The 21,511-nt window shown below is 43.8% G+C and overlaps 1 protein-coding gene across 2 annotated transcripts; it reads right to left on the reverse strand.

Moving 5' to 3' along the window:
* Positions 1 to 3,195: 3,195 nt before the first annotated feature.
* On the reverse strand, positions 3,196 to 20,953 carry gpt (glutamic--pyruvic transaminase). Of its 2 annotated transcripts, XM_083653795.1 has the most exons (12): positions 20,843 to 20,953; positions 20,161 to 20,356; positions 13,328 to 13,417; positions 13,044 to 13,152; positions 12,704 to 12,837; positions 11,694 to 11,937; positions 9,207 to 9,286; positions 8,949 to 9,085; positions 8,058 to 8,232; positions 6,563 to 6,718; positions 3,984 to 4,096; positions 3,196 to 3,744 (listed from the first exon to the last, which is right to left on the reverse strand). In XM_083653795.1, the coding sequence occupies exons 2-12, from the start codon at positions 20,299 to 20,301 to the stop codon at positions 3,654 to 3,656; spliced, it is 1,470 nt and encodes a 489-aa protein (XP_083509921.1). In that variant the 5' UTR covers positions 20,302 to 20,356; positions 20,843 to 20,953; the 3' UTR covers positions 3,196 to 3,653. The 2 variants fall into 2 exon arrangements, with proteins under 2 accessions (XP_083509921.1, XP_083509920.1); XM_083653794.1 differs by lacking the exon at positions 20,843 to 20,953 and having other exon boundaries at positions 20,161 to 20,484.
* Positions 20,954 to 21,511: the final 558 nt, after the last annotated feature.

Genomic DNA, 21,511 nt, shown 5'->3' on the forward strand with positions numbered 1-21,511 from the left:
AAGACCATTGACACCCAGAACTGCACTATTTTCACACCCTAACCCTAATCTTAACCTTTTTTTTTACTTGCTGCTCGTTTTCAGGAAGAAGCAGTTGCAGTGACCAATCAAATTAGTTCAGGCTGTGGCTTTCTTACAGAAAGGCTTCAGGACTAACTTGTGCCATGTGCCATGTTTTCAGGAAGAAGCAGTTGGTGACCAATCAAGTGAGTTCAGGGCGTGGTCATCCCGGCCCATAATTAGGAAACAATGGTGGTCCGGGAACAATAACAACACAGGTATTAGGACGTGGGAGGCTCATACCCACGACCTCAAACATGACTGAGGCCTCAATACTACCAGGCAGCAAGCCGACTCTCTGTGCCACCAGGACAGACTCCATAAGACAGGTTTTCTCAGGGCTTTTTCCACCGCTGGCTGTCAGTGTCACATGTTCAAATAAATGTTCTTCAATAAACTATACTGCAAAGGAGAGCTCCCATGCACAGCAGGTTTTAACCCCTGGTCTACCAGAACACAGACGACTGCACTGACCATACAGACAAACCCACAGAGCTACCTGTCTGTTGTTGGAGAATTGTTTCTGATTGGCTGTTGAATGAACTAATCTTACATAAAATATACAAAGTAGCGTCTGTCTGTCTGTCTGTCTGTGATTCTGGTCACGTTTTTGGTCCCACATTGTGAGATTTGTGATGATTTTGGTCAGTAATGATGTCACTGATGATGTCACAATGTCTATGACATCATCAGTGATTGGCACTCGAACAATTGTGATGTCACTGATGATGTCATAATGTCCATGACATCATCAGTGATGTCACTCGAGCCATGTCATCATTGAGTGATGTCATCAGTGTTGTGAAGTTGGGCAAATTGTGTGCTGCACATGCCAATAGAGCAGGCGAGGCTCGCAGCGGCTGAGCTGCGGGTGAGGGCGCGCTCTTGGCTGGAACCCTAGTCTAAAACAATCTCAATAAGATTGCATGATTCTCAGTTTCTAAATTCAAATCTACTGCAATCATTTGGACCTTGATTTATCTTAAATTGTTGGTAAGAGAATCCATGGCCATTTTTCCACGTGTTTGCATACCATCAAGGTCCAATGTGTAAGATTCCTCCACAACAATACACAAACACAACACAAACACAAAGCCACAAAGTTTTGGTACAACTGTTGCTCAAAGATTGTTTAAATAATCAGACTGCATCCATCAGGTCAGTGGGCCACACCTTATAGAATAACACTGTGTTTATCTCTATGGGATATACAGTAGATAGTATAGAGATAAGCACTGTGCCCCTATCTCTATGGGATTTAGATTGCATAGAGATGAACGAATGGTTATGATGTAACCCAGGTTTCCTGAGGGGAGACTTCTCTCCCTCATCAATTCCATTACCTAATCCAGCGCAGCTGTTGTGGATTACCACTTTAAGACACTTAATTAGCACCACCTGGGTGTGATTGTTCAGGTGTGGCTGGTTGAACTTTTCACAGTGCACTATGAAAAGTTCGACCTGTCTGGTTTATCTTTTTACAGTGGGCTATTCAGCAAAACCTCTCTCTCTCTTTATCACTCTCTATGTCTCTCACCCAATTTCAGCTCTCTTACCCAATTTCAGCTGTAAAGCAACATACATCTGTCAAAAAAAGTATACAATGGCTGAACATATCTTTTATAAATTATGGATGGAAGACAAAAAAGCACAAGTTAAAGGAAAATAACATAAAGAATGTGATGAAAGCACCTGACTTTAGTGTAAATTAATAATTAATTTAAATTTAATTTACATTAAACTTAATTTATTAGTGTTATTAAAAAAAACTATGATTATCTGAACTGTCAAAAATATTTTGACAAGGTTAGTCTGAAAATACACCGAAAATCGTCTTTTCAAGAAGAAATACTGCACAGACAATATGCATGGTGAATTGATTTGAGTTATTAAACAGCAGGCCAGATATAACTGAAAAGAATTCAATTAGATCTGTGACATCTGATCCCTCAAGTTTGGTTTGAGTCTATCATGACATTTTTGACGGGATCACATCCCTCCATTTCTGTGCTAAATGTCAGCTGAAGTGAGAAACTGGATGTTTGATATTCTTTCCCATACGACTCCTCTTCTCTCGCTCTCTCTCACACACACACACACACACCCGTGCATGCAGACATGCTGCACAACATGATCACAAACCACACTTTGAGTCAATATGTTGCACGCCGTCATACGGTAATCTCAGTTTTCAAGACCAAAAGCCGTAAGGGATGACCATTTTAATAACCAGGAGGATCACATGACAGCGTCAGCGATGATGTCTGATGCATGACTGTCTCTCGACTGACCTACATCCTCAGCCCAACTAATGATGACCTTTGATTGCCAAAAGATGGCAGGAGACAAGAGAGAAAACGCAAGCGCACCCAATTAATTTCGGGTGGAGAGGGAGTGGAACGTGTGCGCGCGTCATGCTGCGAGAGTGAGTGGTGAGGGGCTCCGGGAAACACAATAGTACGGTATAATTAGGATTCAGGAGCCCCTTTGTCAAAGATAATTAAAGTTGACGGCCGCTGTGGAGAAGAGAGCAGAAAACCTCTTCAAAATACACACATCCCTTTAATAGACTCCCAACATAGTCTTTCAATCTCCCTCTCTCTCTCTCTGTCTCATTCATCATCCTACCTTTCTTTGAAAATGCATAGTGGGCAATAAAGCAGATGACAGATTAACAGGGAATAACAGGAGTTATAGCATCTAGTCTTATCTTCAGAGGTTGAAGGCAGGCTGAAAAACATCTTCATTAGAGGCAACAGTTTCAACAGGGTACAGAGAGAGAAGAGCCGGCCATCTCCTGTCGCGTCTCTTCATTGGGCTTGTCAAACTGGATGATGTCTTCAGTAGACCTACTTCACCAATTTTCAGAAGTTCAGTGTCTTTCGTAACAGGAGTGCACCCTTTTGTTTGGATCCCCTAAAACCCACAGTAGCCTGTGGTCACCTTGCATCCTTCATTTTGCTCTATACAGTTCATTGTCAACAGTCAGCGCAGAAGAGCCATTAGTCTTATGTAAAACTGTAAATACGTCTGAATCCCCCCTTAAACCACGACAGGCACAATATAGATTATTATCTTTATTTTGATAATACAAAATCATTGATGAATGATCACATAAATGGGATTTTCTTTTCTTTTTTGTATGTTCTCCTTGTCAAGGTTTGTCTGTGGGAATGGACTATCTTAACCAGTTGTACACTTCTCAGACGTTTTATGCAGCATCAGTTCAATTTCAATTGTACAATTACATTAGCTTGACAGTAAACATAGACAAGCTCTCTCATACGCAACAAATACATAAGCCTACTTACAGTACGTCCTTCACAACTGAAATTACATGAAATTAAACCACATGCTGTACACTGTACCAAACTGTACACTGTACCAAACGGACGTGTCTCTGAATAAGAACGGCACGTCTTCCAGTCTCAAGTTTCTTTTTTTTGACACAAATAGTGCCTGGTGCACTGACCATGTAAGTCCAACTGAGACTCCTGTAGAAGCTAAAGTGCATCATCACAGAGACCGCTGTAGGGAAGGCACTTTCTGATTGGCTGAGTGTGAGCTCTGATTGGAGGAAGAGTTGTGGACATTTAAGAATACTGCTTGGTGAATTTCTGGTGGAATTCCTTCACTTTATTTAGCAGGATCTTCAGCTTGTCCGTTGGAGGCAAGATGGTCATTCTGGATGGGGAGGAGAACGAGAACAAAGAAAATATGAATCATGAACTTTAGTGACACAATCACTCGCAGGTGCGTTGGTAAACTGTTGCAAATTATGGATCACTGAAATGAGTTAATGCAATAACGTGAGAGGAGCTAGTGTGTGACGAAAAGTCTGACAATGACATAATCATTCCCTTTCCTAAACTTGGCACAGATGTTGATGAATGAAAAGTGGTTTTCGCCGAAGCGTTCTGCACCTGAAGTGGTAGGTTCCATCCCTCTGGCCGAAGCCGCTTCCAGGTACCAGGCAGATCCCCGTCTCCTCCAGCATCTTCATGCAGTAGAACATGTCTGGAGCCTGGCCCTTCTCCTGAGAGGTAGAAGAGAAGAAAACGGAGGTCATGAATACAGTTCCTACATCGAACAGCAGATCCCACCGCGTATTGGGCGGCGATACATGAGAGTTAAATATCTACTGCCCTATACTAGCTCAAGGCCTTTCTTGCTATATATTCTATATTAAGTAAGCACGTACCAGTCTGGATTCAGGGCTGAGCACAGCACCAACTCTCTACTCGTCAATCACGTGTGTCTGTTTTGGATGACAGGCGAACTTGTGCGGGACTTGTTTTTTTTGCCGAAAGCGTTCGACACCGTTCATTGACTGCTGTAAAGACTTTCACTCGGTCATAATTATGTTGGAAAGATCGAGGTTGGGGAGGTAATTTTTAAGGAATACTAAAGGTGAGGGGTTCCGCAAAGATCAGTATTACGTCCCATCTTCTTATATTAATGACATGACCTCTTAGAGAAATACATGTATGGTACATTTTTATGCAGAGTTATATGCTGTTGCATCCATTCTTTATAATCCGCCGTTGAAAACCTATGTCTTCAGTGAAGTCAAGTCAAGTCAAGTTTATTTATATAGCCCTAATTCACAAGCATGTCTCAGAGGGCTTCACAGAAAGTATGTCTAGCTGATTCTAGCTAACACACAGTAACAAGAATATACAGAATAAAGATAACATTTGAACATTTGAAGAAAGCAGGAGAGTGGAGGAGGGAGGGAGAGGGAGGAGGGAGGAGAGGGGGGAGGTGGGGAGAAAATAGGAAATGTGGAGAGGTGGGAGGGCGCAGGGGAAGGAGAGCAGTGGGAATGTGAGAGAGGGGAGAGGACAGAGAGGAGGAGATAACAGAGAAGGAGAGGTGGAAGGGTACAGGGGAGGTAGAGTAGAGGTAGGGTCTAGGGTGGAGGGAGGGAGGGAGGAGAGGGGGGAGGTGGGGAGAAAATAGGAAATGTGGAGGAGGAGAGAACAGGGGAGGAGAGATGAGGGTGCAGGGGAGGGAGAGCCAGGGTAGGGGTAGGGTCTAGGGTTGGGGGAGGGGAGGGAGTAGGATACGGGCCCGGATTAGGGCGAGGGTGGGGAGAAATGGGAAATGTGGAGGAGGAGAGAACAGAGAAGGAGAGGGTGCAGGGGAGGGAGAGCAGTGGTCTCCAGAAGGCTCTTATTGGTCTCAAACTTGTATTAAATAATGTTGAGATTTGTACGATAAATGCTACTTACAGTATATTGAGCATGTCCATCAAAATTTGAGCTTCTGGATTGATGATACATTTGCATTCAAAACCCTTACGGGTAATTTGGTCAAAGCTGCAGTGGAAACAGAGTGCATCAGAGTGATGCATCTTGCACCTGAACACATTATAGTGCATGCTGAAGCTTGATACTCTGATAACAATTGAGTAGTACTTTGGGCAACTGTAGCGCTGTTGTAATTATGCTACCAACTGCTTCGTAGGAGCCTCTTTCACTATTTCATCCCCATGCCACTTTTGATTTGTGACTTACAATTTCACTGGGAAAGGATTATTAAATTTCAGAAAATCAAATCCATTGAGTCCCAAATTGGACCAAATGAAAGCACAAGTCACCTCCTCTAATGCCAACATGGGGATGGGTAATCTTTTCATGTCAATTTTTTACTTCGCTACTAATTCTATCAAGATTTACCGTGCTATTTCATGGCAATAGTTGTCTGCCCCCCCGCACCACCATCTTCCAGGACTATTAGCACAGGTGCCCTTCAGAGTTGTACACCAATGAAGGCAAAAGCAGTTAAACCGGAGCCTACATAACTGAAAGGCTTTGAGGGAGAGACAGGAGAATGTATTAAGTGGTGCAAAGAAGACTGAAGGTTGGCGTAAAGAAAACAAAAAAAGATGGTTACACATTCGAGGTGAAATAAATCTGCTGTCCTCTCCTCACCCCTGGATCAATAGCCTTTGTAAAGCCTTTTCAAAGCCCTTGTTCAACCGTAGAAGGACCAGAGTATTGAGATTGAGTCTGAGAACAGGCTCAAAGTTAAGGACTGAGCAAGAGCTGAGATCACAAATCCTTTTATGTAAACTGGAAATTCTAATGTTGACCACTGTGTCTCGCAACTTTCTGTTTGACTAACAAGCCCTGTCTTTTGGTTTTATGTGTGTTTTTGGAAATAAGCAAAACATCACCCTATGATCAGGTGTCAGTAGGTTAGCTTGACACCGACCTTACCCTAAATAAGGCAAATCTGATTCTCGGTGAGCGCTCAACCCCTCCAACATGGATTTCCAACTGAGCTGTGAACCTCGGGACAGAATTGAAACAAGTTATTGGAAATCATTTTTCTCCCTCCTCAGCAAACAAGACACTGGAGTGGACGTACAGCGCACTTAATGATTAACCGTGAAGCATTTCTCAGAGCAGGTTAGGCACTGACCTTAGCACAGGTTAGGCACTGACCTTGGCCTCTATTAGGCACTGACCTCGGCCTCTTTAGATTAGGCACTGACCTCGGCCTCTTTGACGGCCTTCTCAGGGATGCTGATGTTGGGGAAGGAGTACATAGCACCCTGCACAGGATTGCAGCTGATGCCAGGCACAGTGTTCAGAATCTGCTCCGTCAGCTTGGCCTTCTCCGCTAAGACACTCAGGGTGGCTGTGCGCTCCTGGACATGGGACAATCATCAATCAATTCATTTTGCATTTATACAGCGGCAAATCACACAACAAGAGTTATCTCAAGGCGCTTTACAAATTGAGCAGGTGGAAGATCCGCCTCTTTATTTTAGACCCAACAATTAAAACAATCCTCATGTGCAACTGGCTATTTTACTGCACAGGTCGTGTGGCAATTGAAACAATTTCCCAACAGCCATCTTCTCTGGCAAACGCACACGGAGGAGGCCCACATCTCAACAGGTCATGTGACTTCATGCCATGTGCTTGTCATGTGACTTTTCTCGTGCGTATTTATTTGCCAGAGTTACTTCCTGTTGCACTCATTACAACTGATGATGGTGTTTGGATGAATACAGAAACCTTTATCTCAGTGCAGTGTTTTTAAATAATAAATCCTTTTTAAACTTTATATCACCAGGATGTTTGCAAAATGAACTTAAACAGACATTTTCCCAACAAGAGCACGCACTTAGTGATGGCGGCAAGGAAAGAGCCCTATAAAGGGGAAGAATCCTTGAGCAGATCCGGCTCTTGGACAGAGAATTGAAATATAAATGTAATTGGAGAGGGAGGGGGGGGGGGGGGGGGGGGGCGAGTGAGAGCGAGTGCAAGTAAAATAGTGAACATTGGTCACATTTACACCAGCTGGGATTTTAGATGCTTGATTGTACTGGACCTGTAAATAGAGGTCACATGAATAACGTGTGGTAAACAACCATATGACGTGCACAGCAATGTCACACCTACAAAGAGTCGCGCCTTGCAGGGGTTATCATAAGTCAAGAATTTGCTACGGCTATGCACCACAAGGCCTCTACATTTCCCAATGGAATTTGACGTCAGATGTACAAATGTGACCTGCTCCATCATTTTGAACACATTGACCCCTCAAACCATTTAGAGTTTAATACACTGTAGGAAAGAGGAGAATTTAAGCTTTCTGGTGATGTCAAAATTGTCTTTGTACTCCAAAGATTGAGTGAGATGCACCCCTCTATGTCTTGACTGTCCAAACTATGTTTTTGAGAAAAACGGGCCTCAAACGAGCATCCAAACTATAATTAGCGTTTTAATTTCACAATAATCTTTACACAGGATGAAAGCCAAGGCTCATCTTATTAAAATCTGATGAAACCCCCAAGCAGCAAAAATCTATGCATTCTCATAGAAAAATCACGTTTCTACACAAACACGCCAGCGCGGCATCAGACTCATTTTGATGGAATGCATCCTAAATATGAGCCAGACTGTGGACAGGACCACTAGAATCATACTGTAGATAATGAGAGCAGTGGGATAGATTAAGGTTGTGTGGGTCTGTAATACCTTGATGAACTTGTCGTAGGATGGTTCCCCAGGCTGGGGAGAGTTGACCACCAGGTCCATCAGGGCCTGTCCAGGAACGGGGGGACACAGACGGACCGACACCAGCTTGGTCAGCTGGTCCTTCACCTCGGCGTCCATGTTGATGATCTCCATGTAGCCGCCGCGGAAACCACACCTAGGGACCAGAGAGGACATTATGATGATGTGACCTCTGAGCAGAAAGGAGGTGGCTTTATGAGACAGAAAGAAATATAGATATGATTTGAAGTAGGGAACAAATCAATAGCAAAACACAAGCTAAATATATATTCCAAGCAGTTATGAGTACAGATTTTCAGATTTTTTCCCCACACGTTTTTTCTTTCTTTGGACGCCCCCCCCCCCCCCCCAAGTGTACTTGGCCAATTCTCCCTGCTGTCCCGGTTGTTGCTCCACCCCTTTTAGTTGTAGACGAGCACACGCTTCCTCCGATACATGTGCAGTCGCCAGCTGCTTCTTTTCACCTGACAGCGAAGAGTTTCTCCGGCAGGACGTAGCGCGTGGGAGGATCATGCTATTCCCCCTAGTCCCCCCCCCCCCCCCCCCCCCCTGAACAGGAGGAGGCACTAGTGCAGTGACCAGGACACACAACCTTAATCCGGCTTGCTAGACACCTGCACTACTCATGAGTACAGATAAAAAAAGAAAAGAAAAATGCTAATACTTTTTGACTTGACCTGCAAGTTGATTTAGCACAATGACTTGACTTTGACAACTTACCTGGCATTATCCGAACTGACCTGATGTGATAAACCCCATCCATCTGCTACTCCAAGCCAGTTTATACAAAGACTATTATTTTCTCAAGACCTAGCATATATTTTAACTCACAATGAAGATAAGATGACTTACTCTCCCATGTAACATTTAGAGGTGGAGTGGAAGGACGCCAGTTCCACAGTATTGGAGTACTCCGGCCCCATCTCAAACAGCACCTTCTTAAAGGAATGGAACTGGCAACCATCAGCATACACATTATCCTGGTACACCTGGGTGATGGCCACAGAACGACAGACAGCACAGGGTAAAGAGTACACTAAGGTCAAGTAGACGATCGCAGAGACAGAAAAGAGACAAGTTAGTCACAGTCATCTGGTTGGTTTACGGTACCTCATCAGCCATTAGGAAGAGACGCTCCTTTGCAGCAAATCGGATCACATCCTCAATGCACTGTCTGCTCTGAACTTGACCTGTGAAAAAGGCCCATTATCAGGAAAAGCACTGGGTGATTAGACTGGCAGTTACTGTATATCAGTTGCTGCCATCTAGTGGCTCTCCTTGGAGAAATGCAAGGAATCTGTGCTTATAAAACTGACTGATATTAACTGATCTTTTTTACTCTTACAGTAAATCAGGTTTATACTAGATTTACAGCCGAGAACTCATTTATCTTGTGAACATTTTAAGATCTTTGGCTGGCTGCCCATTAATGAATGAGTTAAACAATTCAAACTAAATCATGTCCATAGAGTGCTAAATGGTAAAGCTCCAAAAGTACCTTTCCGACCATTTCAAGATAAAAACCCGAACTTACAATACTCACTCTAGTCAGCTCTCACTAGTTATACCACATCACAGTAGCCATGGCCAAAATTATTTTAATATATCCTATATCCGGTGCTAAATTGTGGAATGGTTTACCTCTTAGCAGACAATTAATTAATTGATTATATTAATTAATTATAAGGAGTAGTGTAGGTCTGCTTTACCCCATTGGGGGGGTGATCGCGGAGAGATGTGATGGTCCTGGGAATGTGCAATCTGTTTGTCTGTGATGCGTTTAGCTTTTGAGGGGGCTGCAGCACCCCCTGTTGGCGGGAGGCTGTAACTGCATATGTAAAAGGCTACTCCTTGAGGACGCTGGGGTCCACGGCCGAAATAGAGTACCACAGGACTGAGTCTGGAAGTAGCACTTCCGGCTCGTGTAAAAGTCAATAGGATTTCTGTATGGGGATTTCGGTTAAATGCATGAAATAAGGTCTGTGGTTAACAAAAGTTTATGAAACAGCAACGTTTGTCTTCAGCAAGATAATCTTCACAAACGAGGACCACTTTTATGACTTTTCGGCTGGGGGTCGAGACCAAGACCAAGACCAGACCAATGTGAGACCATTTTCAAGACCATTACTCTACTGTAGAGATTAAACTATATGAAAATTATATATCCGATTATAGTGACGAAAATGTGCTGAAAATGTTCAAAAAGTACTAATACACTCGCAGAAATCATTTCACCAATACAAGTTTTAAATTGAAAACTCAGACCCAAAAAGGATTGATACGCTCATGGATTGATACACTCACTGAAATAATTTCTCCAAGGCTGCGCGTCTGCAGGCGGCCAGGGTTCAAATCCTGCATAAGGTCATAATTTTTTTTTATGGAGCAAAAATCGTTCAATCTGGACATACCATAGGGTATATAACTCTGCTGAATGCACACTGTGCAAATAATTTGATCAGAATAGCTGAATATAGCCGTTGTGGGAGTGGCATATTTCGACGTCGTGGGGAAGAAGACGATCTACGTGCAGCGGCCGCGCAGGTAACGCCATTGACGTCGCTACGATTTCCATTCCGGATATATAATTAGACCCTGACTCGATGTAGTGGTTTGACGTGCAGAAGACAGTTGTTCTACGTGAAAATGATTGCTGGCTATGCTCTGTAACGACTATTATGATGTCAGTTCTCAGGATGTGTCATTGCATCTTATAAAACACTGGAACCATCTCTTTCTCTTCAAAGAAAATGTATTCCCTGCCCATTGTGCATGGGGCATTCTCTTCCTCTCATGAAACCTTAAATCATATTAAATATTTTCAAGTAAGCCGAATGTCTGACTCAAGGATTCTTACTTTAATTTATTCTGTATCACTGAGTCAAGACTGAGACCGAGGGAGGGCGAGTCCGAGATGAGACCGTCAAAATGTGGTCTTGAGACCGGTCTCGAGTACACCTTTAACCGGTATACAGGCGGTATACAGGCTAAGGGGGCAGGTTAAGAAAAAAAATAGCCTCCAAGTTCATCTGACTTATAATAATCAAAGCTAATCAAAGCTCAATAATAAAAAGGTTGACACTGCATCACAGCATTTTTTTAAGATTTCTAACGTGTTTTTCGAACAACAGCAGCAACAATGACAGCATGACTACGACTAGTCATAATAAGCTGGTTGTGGTTATATTCCAAGATCCCTTTGACAATATAGATCTTGTCGTTTTCGCCTGTATGATTTCGTATTTGTATACTTTATTGTCCCTGTGGGGAATTCAAACTCTGCATTTGACCCATCCTCTACTAGCAACCTTCCTAGAGCTGTAGGAGCAGTGGGCAGCCACAGTGCAGCGCCTGGGGACCAACTCCAGTTCGATTGCCAGTGCCTTGGTCAGGGGCACTGACAGGAGTATTAACCCTAACATACATGTCTTTGATGGTGGGAGGAAACCACACAAATACGGGGGGAACATGCAAACTCCACACAGAAAGGACCTGGGACAGACGGGGTTTGAACCCAGGACCTTCTTGCTGTGAGGCAACAGTGCTAACCACTGAGCCACCATGCCACGATGAGAGAGTGTGTGACGTGAAGTCTACCGGTGGGGTTTCCGGGGTTGATGATGCAGAGGGCTCGTGGGTTGCAGTGGCGCCTGGCCTCCTCCAGGGCGCGCTGCAGCTCGCTGATGTCCATGCTCCAGCATTTCTGCTCATTAAGGTAGTAGTTGATCTGGACGGCGTCCAGCTCGGCCAGGGCGGCCGAGTAGAGCGGGTACTGGGGGATGGAGATCATCACACCCGTGCGGGTGGCGCCCTCACCACACACCAGCAGCTTCAGCATGGTCTAAGAGTCACGCACAGGGCGAAATATGAATAATGACGGGAGGATACAAGTCAGCACCAACACCTACAGACACTTGATTCATTTTTACATTTGGATGTAGTTTTGAGTTTGTCTGCAAGTCACTTCATAGCTATTTAATGTACTCCAGTACAGTATATGTGTATGTATGATGTAGTACTGTATGGTGCATGACATGCATAGATATGTAAAGGCTTTTTTGTTATATATATATATATTGTTGTTATATATATATATATATATATATATATATATATATATATATATATATATATATATATATATATATATATATATATACTGTGTTTTTAGCTTTTTACTTTGTGATTTGACCCATGATGTTTGTGAGGGTTGCTTATAACAAAGCAGTGAAACTCTTAAATTATTACTATTATTACGTCAAACCAGTGGTTCTCAAACTGGGGTCTGGGGACCACCAGGGGTCCTTGGGGGGGTTCCAGGGGGTCCCCAGCAAAAAGGGGGATACTTTATTTTCACTATAATTCCATCCATAAGTAACACAATGACAGAATGTATGACTATATTGGTCATAGGTTTTATACACTTTCTGTGATAAAACATCTAAAAAGCAAAAATCTTATCAGATGGGGGACCCTGCGATAAAATCTTGGTGTCTGTGGTCCAATTTGTGTTAGTTTAGGGGTCTTGGGCATGAAAAGGTTTGAGAAGCATTGCATTAAGCTATTACTGCACAGTATGCATATAATCTAATCTAAGGATTTGGTACCACGATGCCGTCGCTGGCCCCGGTGGTGAGGTAGATGTTGTCTGGATCAGAGGGAACACCGCCGTCCCTGCGCTCGATGTAGCCGGCCACGTCCTGACGCACACAGTCTATGCCCTGACTGGCACTGTAAGCACCTGCGGGAGGGTCAGAGGACACAATGGAAATGACCAATGATGACAAATGACAAAGGATTGAGTTAAGTCACAAAAGTTTATCTCCAGAAAGCACCAAGAGAAAGCCTACATAACACAAAAGCTAGGTATAAAGAGATGAAAAGGTGAGAATGAGCGATAAACACTTACTATACATGCACAACACACCCAAAGCACTAAATACACACCCATACTGCTCCCTCCACACGACTGCAAAATGCGGCGCGCTCTACTTTTAGCATCCTCTGGGAATGTGCTGTCATTCAAGAGCTCAGGGTACGAGCAGAGCGCCAAGACCTGGGGAAAAGAGAAGGGGTGTGTGTGTGTGTGAGGGGGGCAGGGGACAGGGAATTAAAAAAAATCAATTGACACCAACTTATTTAGAAGGCTAGAACTGTTTTATCAAGAGATTCATAAATCACGAGAGAGATGCTATATTTAGACGATAGGTCGCGGGAGTTTAGGTGCAGACCTGACGGAAGAATGTGATTGGCTGCTGGCCCATGGCATGGGCGTCGCCAATGTTGGCCTTGATGACCTCAGCGAACGGCTTCTTGACTCCCTGCAGGCATAAACACAACATAATGGAACCGGTGACATGGCAGACTGGAGACAGTTAGAGGGGCCAACATGGCAGACTGGAGACCGTTAGAGGGGCCAACATGGCAGACTGGAGACAGTTAGAGGGGCCAACATGGCAGACTGGAGACCGTTAGAGGGGCCAACATGGCAGACTGGAGACCGTTAGAGGGCAAAATGGAAAAGAGTTTGAAGAACAGACCGTCATAGGTAGAACCGTTTAAGATGCGATTGTCTTTTGTACAATTATTTAGGGTGAATGCCTATGAGGAAACTTGAATTGATTTGTTAGATGAAAGGAGGGGGGGACTTGAGTGACATCGGGTCATTGGTGTCAAGTGAGCACCTCCCATCTTTTCAAACTAAATTTTATTTAGGTAAATTGATCCCACAAAATGTCCAGAACTTCACCCCAATGGCCTGCTGTCTTCAGATGGCTTGCTCAGCAGTTCAGAAACTGAATCTAGTCAGCTTTCTAGTTTACTTTTTTATTATTTTTTATTACAGATAGTCATGTGACAAAGAATGATCAGGATTTTAATTTAAACTGGATTACTGAAAAAAGCCTATATTGTGAAAGTCCTAATGTAGCCTGTTCTGGACTAAAATGAGTTTGAGAGGAGACTACAGTTTCTCTGCTACGCCGGGAATACATTTAATTTGGGCTTAAATTAAGCCTCAGAATGGGCAGGTTTAACACCAGGTTTAAGTTACTGCTTAATAGCAGGCGTGGAGAATGCACAGTGTTCAAAGGAAGCAGCAGTAGGGCATACAGTACAATGGGCAAAGTACATACAGTACAAAGTACATCACAAGTACATTACACAACACAATCTTGATTGATACTTTTCCAGTTTTGGCTATATAATGTGTTCCAATTTGTCGATTTCTATATAGTCAGTAATTAGTCTGATCTGTACCATTTCAGTTCCACTGAAACAAAAGAAAATAGACATCTTTTAAATTCATGTCAAAATTGAAACATGAAGACCCCCCCCCTCCCACACACACACACACACACACACACACACACACACACACACACACACACACACACACACACACCAGAAATAAATAACTAACCCCAGTTCAGCTATATTATTATTCAGGGGAGCCACGCAAATGCACTAGCTCAGCAATTTCAGCAGATCTACTTAGTAAGCAGCAGTGAAACAAGCCGTATCAGAAGCACCAGGAGTATCTGGACGGTAAATCTCTGTATCTATCTAGGCTTTGATCATATCTGCCACTCATTGTTATCATAAGGCCACAAATAAGGATGTCCATCAACCTGGACTCTGTGCTATAATAAGGAGAGCAGACAGGAACAATGTAGCAAACGTAATACTTGGTGTCAGGCAGCTGTTGTGTCCCTCGCACTGTGTGTGTGTGTGAGTGTGTTCTCTCACACTATAGTGTAGTAGTGGATACAGTACAGGACATTGCTTTACTGGCAGAAATGACTTGCAAGCATGTGTCTATTCTAAATAAAGAAACAATAAGAAAAAAACACTCTGGGTGAGGTCAATTTGAAGAGTAATGTAACAATTACTTGTGACCTGATCAACAGTCTTGATACAAAGAGTATGTGTAAATATGGGACCAAAGTTTCAAGCTGCGGTCTTATCATATTAACCTTCTGACACACAAACACACAGACCTACATTACGCATTAGAGGCTTTTAACCTCACTTAGTGTCAGGTTCCAACCGGGGAGGTAGCGGGGGGGGATGATTTAGTTAGACCAGTGGTTCCCCACCACCGGGCCGCGGACCGGTACCGGGCCGCAAGTTTTTTTTACAAACTTTTTTTTTTTTTTTCAAACTACAAACATAAATAAACTTGAAAACTATGTTTCAACTACTACACAGCCTATAATATTATAGCCTATGTTTATTATTATTTATTTTTTTTATTATTAAAATTGACAACCGGTCCGCGACTTTTTTCCCCATCTATCTACCGGTCTGCGGCACAAAAAAGGTTGGGAACCCCTAACCAGGGGTTTGTTTCCAAAGGCTGGGACTGTGGGCCTCCCCCCAGACAAAGCTTGGAAAAAGGTGCCCCGTCACTCTATTCTCTGGAGGCCTACTGGATCATGATTATGTTATTTGATCCCATATAGACACTCAACAATTGAGCCAAGATAGCCTGATATTGCTGTTTGACATACTTCAGACTACATCAAATGCATAGAAAAGTGTCTGTCTGGTGGCATTTATTAGTTTCTGACTCTGGGAAGGTGGGAAAAACTGTCAAATTTCCCCAAACTACTGTATCTCTTAACTCTCTTTAACCAAATCACACACATTTAGGCTATTATATGTGATCTCCTTTTAATAACTGAATACTAAAGTAATGTTTTTTCACTTCTATTCACTGAGCCTCCCCTGAAACTGCTTGGAGCCTAACCCACTTTGAAAACCTCTGATTTTGATAGAGTCAAACAAATGGAGAGTGGGGGGGGGGGGGGGGGGGGGGAGGAATTTGGAGAATTTACTGCTGAAAAAGTGTGGTCGCAATACTGCTTCACACACACACACACACACACACACACACACACACACACACACACACACACACACACACACACACACACACACACACACACACACACACACACACACACACACACACACACACACCCTGTTAACACCAGATGTTTGGAACAGCGGGAGAGGCCACGACTGACTGGAGCCTCACAGTGGCCCTATGTGACACCCTGCAGAAATCAAAGGCAGTCTTTCTGTTTGCTCTGGATGGGGGAGGAACATCTGACCACAACCAATCCTGATTTTAGAACACGCCTGATTGGCCGAAGAGCGGAGGTGTCTCTCAGGCTGGGCCAATAGCACGCCGCAGAGTGAATCACACCCCCTCGGCCAAGGGAGCCTCCCGTTCATGATGACGGGGGTCTTTTAACGAACCCCAGCCGACCTCTGTCCCCGAGAACCTGTGCCTCAGCATGTCCTCTGACGATCAGCGATCAAACCAGTCCAGCTAACAGTGGCTGTTAGAAAACAGTCCAGCTAACAGTGGCTGTTAGAAAACAGTTAACAGTCCAGCTAACAGTGGCTGTTAGAAAACAGTCCAGCTAACAGTGGCTGTTAGAAAACGGGCTGGAAACTGTGATCTGGGTGTAAAAGCTCACCAGCTCAGGCAGCACTTGTTATGTACTCGCAGGGCCTTAGAATGAAAGCACTTCATTCATGAACTAATACCGCTCAAGCTAAGCTGTTCCCATGATAAAATCCAGATAATAACAAAAACCTTGCATTGCGTAATATGGCTGTGTGTGTCATTCTACTTTCTCAAATGTTTTGAGACAGAAATTAGAATACAAACTGTTGGCTTCGCCGTTCGCCGCTCCCTGGAAAATATTTTTTATAGGTTTGCATGATGCCTTTCATACAACCAGAATGGAAAGAATGTGACAAAAACTAGCGTTCTGTAAGTTTCTGTCCCAGTAAACGGTCCCTATTTCATCATCAGCTGCTCGTTAGCAGAAAACAAAGACCACACTGTGATAACGGTCCAGCCTGTATTTTGTGGACTTGTTAATTGGTTGATGGCTCAAAGTCTGTCTCTGATTATGTCTTATGTCCATTTGCCGTTTGGAAAAGCGCATAGCAAATAGCATAGCAATGAACGTCTTTGGCATCAGGAAAGAACAGGAACAAGGCAATATTCTGCCACTAAAAGTCTCATTTCGAAATACAGGGTGTGTAGGAAATAGAAAGAGGGCGACTGGGAGAAGTGCTTGTGCGCGGCACTGACAAAAGCAAGCAGCCTAAATGAAAGCAGTGTGACCCGCAGCACTTTCCCAAAGTAATCCAACACCATTCAGAATGAGTTGGAAAAGGGAGGTAACTGGTAAAATGAGGAGGGAAGCGGTCTGAGAGGAACTTGGACCGGTCTGACTAGAGGCCGCACAACGAAGATGAGACTGCGTAGTGTAAAATCTACTAAATACTGTTCTCTGATTCTGCGACATGTCCAATTCTCACAGCATGGAAGCAAGGATTGTGATCGTGATGTGGAATGATGGGCTTTTCCAAATGTTTTGGAAATAAAGAAAGACATTACTTATTCAAATGCACAGGGTTGACATGTGTTTTTCAGTATGTAGTAGGCCTACAAAATTTGATTATAATAGAAACTTGTTTTTATACAGATCCTATCGGCATCGGTAAATATCGGTCATCGGCCATAACAGCAATGTTCATATCGGTTATCGATATCGGCCAAAGTTTCCATATCGGTGCATCCCCTAGTTGAGATAATGGGTTTGTACTTGTGTTTGACCTAACAGAATCCAACCGCTATTTCTTCTGCTTTTCGACCATCTAAACATCCCGACAGAGAACACCTGATCCAACTCTCATACAAGAGGAGAAACTAAAACATCCCTCCCCCCGGGGTCAGCTGTGTGTGGGCGAGCATAGGTCCTCCTGAACAAACAGAATAGAACATCTTTGATAGCGTCTGGTTAAAAGCTCCCCGCTGTCATTAGCGTCCCTGAGCTGGCCCCAAGCCGCTGAACGTACCATTCACCTGGGCAGGACCCTGCTGTTCACATGAACAAAGCACTCAAGAGAGGACACTCCACACCACACTGACTGCACTCTGCACACACCAACGCAACGGTTTCTCTGACAACAACACAAGTAGTAGTGTGAGAGGAAGGGCTCAGATGATACTTCAATAGGGAAATGCACGGACAGTTGTCGTTGTTGATGTGCCAATTCAGACAAATCACAAGAAAAGTGCTGCTCATATATAATAAGTGTTTAAAAATGCTGGATGCAAGATTTGAGAGGATATTATAAACATTCGTCTTGACCGCTGTGCTGAGTGGATCATTAACTATGAGGGTGGGTGTGTGTGTGTGTGTGTGTGTGTGTGTGTGTGTGTGTGTGTGTGTGTGTGTGTGTGTGTGTGTGTGTGTATGTGTGTGTGTGTGTCGGGGGAGGAGGGGGGTTCACACTAGACATTGCAGACAGCGTATAGTGTTTCAGGTAAAGTGAGGCTATAGAGTTGGTACATTGACTGTGAGGTCCGGCAGTGAAGGGCCGATGTAAACACTAACAGGACAGATAAATATTATCCACTTGCACATTCAGACGCTGGACTTTCACCTGTTTGGGCTGTGATAACAGCAAGGTCAACGGGGGACAGGGGAGGGTGGAACAAGTTCAAGAAGAAAGAGAGAGACTAAACAACAGCTTATTATAGAGAGACAGAGGGTAGAATTTGCAGAGAAAAAGTTATTCATGGTTGCATCTTCAAACCAATGATTAGTAACAGTAAATAGACTTGCCTCTTTCAAAACAGGTCTACAATTAATCTACAACACGCTCGGCTCAACATAATATTACTAACTAACTGATGGACTTTGATAGGAGGGTGTGTAAGCTGACCAGCAAATTACAACACACGGGAGTTTTCCTTTCATGAATGTCTGTATAATGGGAACCACATGACAAGTAATGGACATCTGCTGATCTATGTACAATTAGAGCTAATTAGATTCATGTTTCAAGAAAGAAAGAAAAAAACTTAAATTAATTCATTTAATGAATTGCAAAGTCCAATTAACATTTAGAGCCCCTAGAGGAGGCGAGGAGGATTAGTTGAGCTCTATTCTGGCAAGCCCTGAGGATATTAATATCTCGTTAGCATCGTGAATTGTTCTATTTTCAGTTTGGCTTTGACTGTTATAGCTGTGGAACAGATGTCAACTTTGTAAACAGCATGACGTGGCAATCAGGGGTGGGTAGTAAGTAACAGCATTAATGCACGATTTAAAAAGTCTATATTTTAAGGAATTAGTACTTTCCCTCTTTTTTTTTTACTCTACTAATAGAGCGAATGGATGGAGAGAGATGATGGGAGATTGTTTATATCTCAATTGTATATGAGGGATCAGCCGAGCAGCATTTTGGTAAACAAACCGCGTCACTGGGTGGCAACGGCAATGGAACCCTATGGAGCCTGAGTTTGAGCGTCTGACTCTAGCCCGGCTGACCGTGTTTACAATTTAAAAAACTGCGGCAGTTCACACAACTTTAACACGACATGTATATACATCAAACTCTTGAGCTACTTCTGCTCTCACGCAGAATGTCAAAATATAAGCGATGTGATTGTGATGTAGCCTATACTTTTTGAGATATTGTTTGTTTGGCACAAACTCATAGTTAACTGGTTACTTTTTTTGGGTGGCAGTGACGTCATGCTGATTGATCAACAAGTGCTGTTTTGTCCCCACCATAAGCAATATTAAAATAGAAAGTAACTTGTACTTTGAGTAATTTAGTAAGCAGGTACTTTTTTCTTTTACTTGCCTGGGTTTCTCAAATGGTAGGATTTTCACTTTTTTACTTGAGTAATTTTTGTGGGTATTGAGTATAGATTTTCAGTACTCTACCCACCATCACTGGTACGTGGCAATGTAGGCTGAAACTGGATTGAGACGCCCAAACAGTTGCCAACTGAGATTTATTTTGTCACTGTTACTGTCAGACCAACAGAATGAGCATAAAACAATGGGATGATAATGCAAGACAGACATTGCACTGCAAAAAAAACCGTTGCACTTTGTGAATGAGAAGTATAGCCGACAGATTAGATAAGGGGACGCTAATACGCTATACAGTCAGCTACACTACACACTAACACAGCATGGCAGAGACAAAGCTGACAGAGGCAGAGATCTGGACAAACCTCTCGGAGCTCCTGCTCGATCTGCACGGCGCGGGCAACGATGGGCCCCCGCACGGCGTACTCCACCTTCTTCACGGTGGGGTTCATGGTGTCGATGGTCAGCACCTTGCCCCGGCGGGGCGACGCGCCGTTCTCGGTCATCTTCTCGTGGAGGGGGAGTCCTGCACGCCGCGTCTGGCTGGGTCCCGACAGGGCTCTGTTGGAGGACAGAGGAGAGCTGACTGAGCAGTCATTTCGCCCTGCAGCCCTGCTTAAAAGACGGACGCTCCTACACGGCAACATGTGTATCCGTGCAGCTGACATGTTTTCACACAGACAGTCTGCTTGCAGTTCCTCAAAAACCGGGGGACGTCTGCAGTGCACCGTGCGCTGATGGTCCACCGCACCGGTTGCAACACCCGAGAGAGAGGACTGTCTAAAGTCAAGATCAACCGCACTCCAAACTAACTTTTGGACCTTTGGACTTTCAGATTGGGCTTGGACCAAATGACCAAACGTTTCTCTGAGCCCGGGGCTGCATCCAGTGACCTAGCCTAGCCTTTTCAGTCTGAAATGTAGCCCACACACAAACACATGGCAACATTATGGTGAGCGTCGCGAGTAGTGCTGTGCAATGCTCCCCCCTTTGTGGGCTCTTCCATTTCCACTGCCATGTCCCCTCCCCTCCCGTTACTCTACGCACCGTTATGGTTGTCAATCAGGACCGGTTCTCCGGTTACGAGGCGACAGACAGGATCAGAGGACCAATGCCAGCGAACCGGGGGCTCCAGGCAGCAAACTGCACTCACTGCACTGCAGGCAGCAGGCAGCAGTGTGTGGAGAGTTTTTGGGAGGAGACTTTGCAGAAAGAAAGGGAAAAAAATCCTGCTCCTCCTATTTGGAGTTTGGACGTGAGCCCACTTAACCCCAGCATCACCATTATATTCCCCAAAAGATTCCTAACGGCTTATAGTGTGCCTGTGGTACTCGGTAGTAGGTTTATGGTGACCCTTAAATATTGTATATTAACTTTGTAAAACACCATTATAGTATTACTAGTCATTTATTGGATAAATTAAACCAGAACACTATTATCTGTCTATTTGATAGTAAACTCAAACCATTCAGTACAGTGAGTGCCTCTTGAAGCCACTTAAGTGATGATGGAAACCCAAACACAGACATACAGAAACAGATAGCGGGACCTTGAGGCAAGTCCAGGTGTGCCTTGGGATTTTGTGACGATACATCCTCCATAAATAAAAGGGAGCAAGTGGGCAATACCCGTTTCAACTGTGTGTCCCACTGATGATGTCACAACGTCTATGACATCATCAGTGATGTAATCAGTAACATCATTTTTGACCAAAAT

The sequence above is a fragment of the Poromitra crassiceps genome (assembly GCF_964638095.1).
Source record: "Poromitra crassiceps genome assembly, chromosome: 17".
Taxonomy (NCBI): domain Eukaryota; kingdom Metazoa; phylum Chordata; class Actinopteri; order Beryciformes; family Melamphaidae; genus Poromitra; species Poromitra crassiceps.

Coding starts and splice junctions, on each gene's coding strand:
- gpt (XM_083653794.1), bottom strand. CDS start 20,463: ATGTCAGCTGCACGGATACACATGTTGCCGTGTAGGAGCGTCCGTCTT. Junction 13,153..13,327: donor CAATCACATTCTTCCGTCAG/GTCTGCACCTAA, acceptor TCTTTTCCCCAG/GTCTTGGCGCTCTGCTCGTA. Junction 6,719..8,057: donor CCTACGACAAGTTCATCAAG/GTATTACAGACC, acceptor TCCCATGTCCAG/GAGCGCACAGCCACCCTGAG.